Here is a 9,679-nt window from a genome sequence, read left to right as displayed (position 1 = left end):
TATGAATGTATTCGTGGAGATGCTGCTGTAGCATCATTCTGTTGCTCAGTTCGTCCCTTGACACAGGCTTCCTTAGACATGGGGTAGCGCAGAGGCCACATAGTGCAGGAGCGCACTGTACACACAGGCAGAACATAAACAGAAGCGCTAAGATCATCCCAACTGTGGAAAAGTAAATTTTGCCATGTTCTGTGTCCCTACGTGTTCCCCATCTTATGTTATGTGTGCATGATTAATATGCATATGTGTTCCCCATGTTTGATTAAAGACGCAATTACAGTTGTGTCCATCCCTAGTATGCCAGTTCCCAGTTCTCGTGAATACTACGAATATCAGGCCTATGTAAAGTTACGTTGCCACGTTTCTCAGTGTGCACGTTATTTCATTGTAAAGTCCCCGTTTCTAGGCCTCAAAAGGGCCCGGACACCTGTGTTCCTCTCCTGTCTCCTGAGCCCTCGCTGAGGAGCGATACAGCCCCCACCTGTGTTCCTGACCCTTCACTTACTTCCTGCCTCACAGTGCCCGGTTCAGCCTGGCTCTGCCTACGAGTCCGCCAAGAGTATGTTATGATTCTAGTTATCAGTTCAGCCCTCCTTCTCTGCATTCCTAAACTACTGAATCGCATCAATAGTTTCCGTCATCGTCTAGCCCTTACGTCTCCATGTAAGAGAAATACTGTATTTATGGTCATTTAATATTCTTCATCACGCACTACATGTAGAATAATGCATGCACCAGTCTTAGAGTCTGTTAGCCTTTACCCCGATAACTTTTGGACTCTATCAACATGTTCTCTAAACATCAGATACTAGATATTGTTTAGGCACATGTCGCCCTGACTCTCCAGACTTCAGTCTCTGCTCCTAGCACAGAGTTCATAGCCCCCAGCTTCTCCTAGTAACACGTCATTGTCAGTTTGCGCGCACCATTAGGTTAGAGGTCCCGGCTCCTTAGGTAGCCCCCTCCATGTTTCCGCCCCATTTATGACATATTCTGTTACGTTTACATCACATGTCTATGTATACGCCTCCTGTTACACCCACTTTCACCCTTATCTTTCGCGACTGCTATTGACCACACCCACTGCTCCGCCTATTGTATGTATTGTAATGCAACTGTTTTAGTATATATGCTTGTGTACTGTTATTAAAGTTAGCGCGCTCATCCCAGATCCAGCCCCGGCAGCTGCCGGGCTCTGCCATCCTATTCCTGTGCAGGTTGTCCTGTTCCTGTCCTTTATGCTGTATTAAACCTGCAAACTCCTACTACCTCGAATCTTGACTCTTATTTATTGAGCTATCTGTTATTACTATGTCCAGTCAAACCTAGATCCGGTATTATTTATTTATATACCACATAATGGCGCCCGAATAGGGACTTGCCCTTTCCCCACGCGCCGGTGAAGCCACGTATGCCCCCTGACCCTCTGCAGCCGTGACGGAACCATACCGGCCACGTGCAGATATTTCTGCTTCAAGTATCCCTCAGGCCCACGGAGGAGACGGAGGTTGCGGTCCAGCATCCAGACGAGGCGGTGGAGGAACGCGGCGAGTCCCGACCAGAGCCCAAGCCGAGAGTCCAAGGTCCGAGGTATCCGGAGGCCCACCCGTAACAGAAGTCCGAAGTTCGTCCGTCCTGCGTCGAAGCAGTCCAGTCCAGTCCGAGGCCTTCCGTTCTTGCTGCCCGGTGAGTACCGTTGCTAGGGTAGTATCTAGACAGGGTCAATCTAATTGTCTCTGGTCCATGGGTTTTGGTGGTACACAGACCCAAAACGAAGTGTCCACTTCGGTGGATGCGGGTCCTGACGTGTCTCTTTATGAGACCGGTAAGTTTCGTACTGTTTTAGCAGTGCATCTAGTTTCTGTTCTAGCCAGTTCTGTTCTCGAGAAGATTCATGTATTCTGTTTTCAAGTATTCCAGGTAGTATTCTGTCCGAACTGTTATTTTAAATGTTCTTCATGTATTTTAATGTCGTGGTATGAGAGTGGTGTAATTATCGTGTTCATTTTGTATTGTATTGTGTCTAGATTACAGTTCAGTCATGCCTTTATTTTCTAAACTACGTCAGTTAAAAACCAGAAAAGGTCTGTTAGAAGCAGCAGTTCCTGTCCCGCCTAGGGACAGTCCAGGTCATTTTATGTATCAGAAGCATGGCATAAGTGCCATATTATATCTAGATTTATGGTTAGAGTACACCAAAGAGTTAGAAGAAAAGTATAGATGGCCCGTATCAGGTACGTGGGATGCCGAGTGCATCATGCGAGTAGAAGAAGCATTATGGAAAAAGAAAGCCAGACAGTCACAGAAAGATGCCATCGAGTTATGGCGCAAAGAATCTCATAAAAGAACCGAAAAAGAAATCAGAAAGTCAGAATTAAGTAGAGAATCCTTAGAACGAGCCCAAGAAAGGGAATTAATCGAGATAGGTGAACGAGTTAAAACCGAACAGTCAGACAGACAGAGGAATGCCCTCATTAAGGGTATGTATCCTCTTCTTGCCGAGGGCTTGCCAAAAGCGACCCCGGAGGCATCCAGTAATTTTCCGCCACCATTAGTTCCGACCAAGCTACGTCACAAACCGACCGCAGCCGATATTTTCATCTCGTCCTACTTGGACGACACGGTTCCAGAATATGCAAATCCTGTTCCGCCAGTCCCTGTAAATCATGTAATTCCTGCTCCTCCAGACACCGGAGTACCTGCTACGGTACCCCCGGTCCAGCCTACATTACAATTTCCCACTCTGCCAGCACGAAGAGTATCAGTCGACGATTCCAGTATAGGGGCCGCAGGAGGAGGTCCTCCTGGTACCCCGCCACCACACCAACGTGTAACATTAGTCGAGTTACATGAATGTGCGTTACAGCGTACGCCCAAATATAAGTCCGTTGCAGATATCCGACGAGCTCTTACTGAATGCCGCTAAGATCCAGTTGCAGGTGATGATAGTACAGTTATATATTCCATCCGTGTAAGACGGGTGACCGGGTATTTGGACACCCTACCGAATATGAAAGAAGATCTAGACAGAATATATCGTTTCATCCGTACAGGGGATGATCCAGAAAGTATTGGCGAAGCCATGTCTCAAAGGAAAGCTGAGATCCAGCTCATGATATTAAAGTTTCTGATTAATTGTTTAATAAGGGAACAAGATTATCCGACCAAAGATCCGGCCGAAATGAGAATCCTGACAAGGTGGAGTGATAATATAGCCGAGGGTAAACACAGAACTATCAGTAGTATAGAGAGTATGTATAAGAGAAATTCGTAAGGAAATAATAAAGTTACACGAACAACGTAAAGCAGCACAAGTAAGCGAGAAAGAGAATGACTCTTCTACTGAAGAGGTAGACGACGAGAATCCCGCCAGAATAGCGTATGTAGGAAAATCTAGATTTCCAGACCGCCATTTACGCCTAGAACACAAGTCAGTTTTTCATCACCCAGCACCAGAACAAGGTTCTCTAGAACAAATATTTCAAGCTACCGATCATATTCTGAAATCACGAATCGGTTATAGTAAGTTAAATACCATGCATGAACAAGAACTAGCCCGATCAGCAGTCCGATGGGCTACTGATTCTACCACTTTTCCAGACGAAATAGTGGCACAAATGTTTCTGAAATTGCCCCCAGCCGAGCAACGACTGGTGGGTACGTATATGATTCAGCACCTCATCACATTGTATGAGGGTCAACATTCTGATCCAGGTCCGTTACATGATGTCCTGAACGAGTTACTCCAGTATAGATGGAAAGGTTTAGGTACCGATTTAATTAGTGTCATTCTAGAACAGCGCCATAAATATAGAACGTTCCTGAACCCGCATTTTGTTCATGTCTCACCTCCAGAAAGTAAACCGTTTTACATGGATAGACAGAATCCGTTACGAGAAGTACACCCAGTCAGGACAGCAGATGGTGAAATGCAACGAGTATTTGTTTACACCCCGATTACAAAGATGGAACTCTTAGAGATGAAGAAATGAATTCCTTGCCATGACAAAGATCCAGCAGGGTTCCACCGAGAATTAAAAGACATGCTCCGTATGGGAGAATACACGTATCCAGATATTATTAAAATGCTAAAGGTCCTGTTGCCCGCAGGGGTATACGAGAAACTCAAGGAAAAAGAATGGGAGGTGGGAGAGAAAAAGATCGATTGGGCAGTTCTAGAAGCCGAAGATAAGATACGAGTACCAGGTACCGGTCTTGGAGAGAAATGTAAAGAATTACCTGAATTATTAATACAAGTTTTGCCCAGATTATTAGCCACTAAAAAGGAAGACTGGGATGCAATCTCAGCCTGTAAACAGAAACAAGACGAAGACACTAGTGATTTTTATTCTAGATTCGAGAAATGTTTTATTATAAACAGTGGCTTGAAGACGAGTAGCGAGTCATACCCTCATCTTTTTGTTACTAAATTAGTCGAGAATTCAAGTCCACAAGTTAAGAATCGAGTTTTGAAAGTCGAAAGTACATGGCAAGCTAGTACCCCGTCCCAGATGTTACAGATGCTCCAATATCACCAGAATAGAATCAGAGAAGAGCAAGATCATGAAAGGAAACGTATGAAAGACACGAAAATGAAAGTACTAGTTGCACAATCTGTTCCTCAAGACGGTCAGAAGAGGGTTCCGAATCAAGCCAGTCATCCTGCAGCTCCCGTTAAAGGGACCTGCAATTATTGTAAACAGACAGGTCATTTCATAAACGAGTGTGCAGTTCTGAAACATAATATAGCTACTGGTAAGACTAAAGAAAGACCACGTCCGCCTAGACAAGAACAAGTTTCACAGACTTCTCAGCCACAGAATGCACAACAGACAGTTCCAGCACCGCAGCCTATTGCTGCAACACAGCATGTTACACAGCAGATGTACCAGTATGCACAGTCTGAGTATCCAGAGTACCAGCAGTACTCATGAAACAGCCTAGAGAGGGAGGTAGGTTTGCCTCTCATCGAGATACCTGTAGATCAAGAAGGTCCCTATGTTCATAGTCAAGTACTAGGGAAAGACAGAAAGTTTCTGATTGATACAGGGGCAAGTAGGACCACCATTAGTCACGCCGAAGTTCCAGGGGCTCCGCTCTCAGGCTCTAGAAATGTTTCCCTTGGATTTTCAGGAAAGCCTATTGTAAACGAGATTTCAAAGCCAGTTACTCTAGAAGTAGGTCCATTGTCCCGCACTACTGATCTGTTACTTACGAAGTCATGTCCAGAAAATCTGTTAGGTATTAAGACACTGAAAGAATTAGGTGCAGTCATATGTTGCTCCCCAGAGGGAATACGATTGTTTCTACGTGACTTCAAGGGTCACTATGTATTACGAGATTTTGATCCGAGATTGTCCAATGTTCCACAGCATTTATGGGCGCAAGGTCCAACTGATGTAGGTTATATGCAAATCACACCCCATCGTGTGACTCTCAAGCCAGGTGTAGTGTTACCACGAATCAGACAGTACAGATTGCCACCTGAGGCTGTAGCAGCCTTATCCAAAATTATTGACGAGCTCATGGCTCAAGGAGTAGTTGTAGAAACTGACTCCAACGTATGTAATTCTCCGATCATTCCCGTCATGAAACGTACTGATCCAAATGCACCTCCAGTATATCGATTAGTGATTGACCTTCGAGAACTCAATAAATGTATTATTCCCCAGTACCCAGTTGTTCCAGATATCTCTTCCTTATTGACAGCCATTGATTCTGAAGCCTCATTTTTTACAGTCATAGACCTCAAGAACGCGTTTTTCAGTGTCCCCATTCATCCAGACAGCCAGTTTCTTTTCGGATTTTGTTTAAATGGAAGGAGCTATATGTTCACACGAGCTCCTCAAGGTTTCACGGAAAGTCCTAGCATTTACAGTCAAGCACTTAAGAGACAACTAGACAACATTCACATGCCAACAGACACTGCCCTGCTCCAGTATGTCGATGATCTACTGATCACAGCCCGTTCTGAACGTGCTTGCGAGCGAGCATCACTTACAGTCTTGTATTTCCTTGCCGAGATGGGGCACAAGGTGTCCCCTTCGAAGCTTCAATTCTGTGTCCAGCAAGTGATCTACTTAGGCCACTTACTGTCCAAGTGGGGTAGGCAGTTGACACCAGACCGTATCCAGTTAATAGCGAGTCTTCCTCAGCCCAAGACCCAGAAGGAGGTACGTGCTTTTATCGGCCTTACTTCTTACTGCAGACAATGGATTCCTCAGTATGCATTTCTAGCTAAACCACTGATACAGTTAACGACACAGGAGGCAGCCGTATCGACTGTCCTCCCTTGGACATCTGAACATACACTTAGTTTCAATGAGTTGAAGAAAGCTCTATGCCAAGCTCCAGTTCTAGCTACACCGAACTACAGTAAGCCTTTTACACTTTTTGTCACTGAACGTGAAGGTACAGCATTATCTGTTCTTACACAAGATCAAGCAGGACAATACAAGCCCTGTGCTTATTTTTCGAGCACATTAGATCCTGTAGCCCAGGCTCTGCCTGCGTGCCTCAAGTCAGTTGCAGCCACAGCACTAGCTATCAGACAAAGTGATTCCATAGTATTAGGACATTCCTTGACAGTACAAGTTCCACACTCTGTGGAAGTTCTTTTAAATCGAACACAGACTCAGCACTTGACAATTGCACGTTTAACAGGTTATGAATTGACACTGTTCCAGCCACACATAGAAATCAGACGCTGCAACGTTCTAAATCCTGCTACACTGTTACCGTCAGTTATTTCGAATCCTGCCACACACGACTGTGTGGAAGTAGTTAACACTATGACTAAGCCAAGACAAGATCTGACAGATATTCCATTACCAGATCCCGACCTGACACTTTATGTGGATGGTTCATGTATGAGAACAAGTACAGGAGAACTAGTAGCCGCGTATGCAGTGACTACTGACACTGAAGTTATAGAAACACACCGTATTGACACCCTGTCTGCTCAAGCAGCAGAGCTAGTTGCTCTGACACAAGCCTGCATACACGCTAAGAACCTGAAAGTTAATGTTTATACAGATTCACGCTATGCATTCGGAGTTGTACACGACTTTGGAGTGCTCTGGCAGGAGAGAGGTTTCATGACTTCTCATGGAACCAAGATTCAGCATGGTCTCCTTATTCAAGCTCTGTTAGATGCCATACACTTACCGACATCTATTGCTATCATGAAATGCAAAGCACATACGAAAGTTACTGACATTGTTTCTCAAGGTAATGATCTAGCAGATCGCACAGCCAAGCTTACAGCACAGACTCCAGACATTCCAGTTAATCCGACACAGACACATACTCCAGATCCGACTACATGTATGACAGTTAAGGACCCCACTCAAGATGTCATAGATATCCAGTTACATGCTACTCCCGAAGAAATCAAGAAATGGTCCGAACAAGGAGGGGTCCAGACAGATCAGGGATGGGTAACGAAGGGTAGAGCCACATGGTTTCTCCCCGACTCTATGGTTCAAGTCATTATCAATACCGCACATAGTCCAGCCCATTTAGGAGAAAAAGCTATGTTAGACAGTATCCAGAACATTTGGTTCAATAAGCATTTACGAGCTGCAGCCAAGCAGAAAGTCCGTACCTGTATGATATGTTGCCAGTTCAATCCAGGTAAAAGTGTCCCGGTGGAACAAGGTGGATTCCAGCCCCCTGACCACCCTTTTGAAGTCCTCCAGATGGATTATATTCAGATGGAGCGATGTCGAGGTTTCAAGTATGTCCTTGTAGTTGTATGCGCTTTGTCCAGGTGGACAGAGGCATATCCAGTTCCAGATTACACAGCCGCGACCACTGCCAAGCAGTTGGTTCGTGAATTCTTCCCCCGCTACGGACTCCCTAGGGTCGTATATTCTGATAACGGCCAGCCATTCTCATCTGAGCTTATGAAACACATCTCCCTTTTGTTAGGGTACCAGTGGAAGTTCCATTGTGTACGCCATCCTGAAGCAGCCGGTCTCGTAGAGAGACATAACCAGACCCTGAAAATCCGCATTGCCAAAATATGTAAAGAGAAAGGTGTAGACTGGCTAGTAGCTCTGCCAGTCGCTCTGTTTTATATGCGCATGGTCGCACATTCCAGATCAGGTCTGTCCCCGTACAAGGTCGTATTCGGCCGCCCCCCTAACATGTGGGGTACACCTAGACCCCGAAGTATTACAGATGTTTCAAGTAATATGCTGACAGATTACCTAGCTTCCTTGATGTCTGCCCTACACTCTTGTCGTTCACAGGTTGCTGCCGCATTTCCAGACAATATCGAGGTGGCACCGCATGACATCGTTCCTGGATGTTTGGTTCTAGTCAGGAACTTTGATCGTTCAAGTCCGCTGGAGCCTCGCTGGAAGGAACCAAAACAGGTCCTCCTGGCCACCCGTACTGCCGTCAAGCTGGAAGGCAGGAAGGGCTGGGTCCATTTGTCTCACGTGAAAAAGTTTTACGGATTAAAGACTGTTTCTAAGAACATTTCCGAGGATTTTAAAGACTGCCAAAGTACTATTCTTAAGGACTGTCCCGCAAAAGACAATGATACAAATTCCTCCCTGTTAGAGAAAACTCCGCAACAGGAGTATAAGCTAAAATTAAGGTCTAGTAAAATAAGTCAGCCAGTTTGATTGTCTAAGTCCTCCCCTAGGTGAAACGGTTAGACCGGTTTCTGACATGTATAAAATAGACCCCCATAGTGAGAGAGTTAGTCAAAACTCAATCCGATGTATCGTTTTTCTAAGTTTCATATTGTTTTTCAGCCTTATGTTTACCTGCACAAGTTATGCATTTTATTTGTGTTTTCCAGTTCTCATGTAAATAAGTCTTCTAATGTTACAGTAGAGCACACGTTTAGTGATCTGCCTCCTCATGAACTCTCTTATCGTCTTGCTATGCGTAATAATTCCTTTATCCGCATGTTACATTATTCACACCAGACCAGCAATGCCACTAATTGTTGGGTGTGTGGTCGACTCCCCCCTTTCCAGACACCGAAGGGAGTTCTGCCACTCTTTCCTTATCCATTTTCACATAATGGTTCGTGTGGAGCATGGTCCACGTTAACGTCATCCTCAACAGATATGTCTTTTCTTAACAGTACATGTTTTCCAGACAAGCAAGGTCTTCCCCACAGAACAGGGTTAGATCTAGAAAATGAAGTTTATAATTTGGGTAATTATTCTTCGAATTTTATGGTCCTGAATGTTCAGTCTGATACTACTCCAGACTTACCTGCTATGTCAGTATTACCAGTAAAAGGTGAATTATGTGTCCGAAAGAATGGTTCCGTACATGTAGGCCATAGTGATTGTACTACTATTGTCAAGTATAGTGACAGTGGGAAATCTATTTTCAAAGCTTCACGTCATTCTTATTTTGTTTGTGGTCAGACCGCATATGTTCGTCTGCCCCTCGATTGGGTGGGAACCTGTAACATTGCCTTCCTACTGCCACCAGTTTTTCTAGCCCCACCTGACTACCATAGGAATTCCCACCTAGTACATATCAGACACAAGAGAGACCTCCCGATTGTCGATTATACTGAAACTGCTCTAGAACAATACATAGATATCAATAAAGGTGTCTTCCCTTATTTAGGTACTGTTGTGAATAGTAAACTGATACGTAGATTAACCAGAACACTCGAAGCAGTAGTGATTGAGACTACTTC

General features: G+C 44.7%; 1 protein-coding gene and 1 pseudogene across 1 annotated transcript; both read left to right on the top strand.

Annotated features, from left to right (window-relative positions):
- The first annotated feature begins 2,041 nt into the window (after window positions 1-2,041).
- LOC147737178 (uncharacterized) lies at window positions 2,042-4,934 on the top strand (annotated as a pseudogene).
- Window positions 4,935-6,791: 1,857 nt separating this feature from the next.
- Window positions 6,792-8,636, top strand: LOC147737177 (uncharacterized). The gene is made up of 2 exons (XM_086923044.1): window positions 6,792-7,754; window positions 8,256-8,636. Exons 1-2 carry the CDS (start codon window positions 6,792-6,794, stop codon window positions 8,634-8,636), a joined length of 1,344 nt encoding a protein of 447 aa, XP_086779170.1.
- Window positions 8,637-9,679: the final 1,043 nt, after the last annotated feature.

This window comes from Lissotriton vulgaris, chromosome 1_1 (genome assembly GCF_964263255.1).
Source record: "Lissotriton vulgaris chromosome 1_1, aLisVul1.2, whole genome shotgun sequence".
Lineage (NCBI taxonomy): Eukaryota > Metazoa > Chordata > Amphibia > Caudata > Salamandridae > Lissotriton > Lissotriton vulgaris.
The sequence above is the reverse complement of the archived record's forward strand: the minus strand, read 5'-3'. Positions and strand labels throughout refer to the sequence as shown.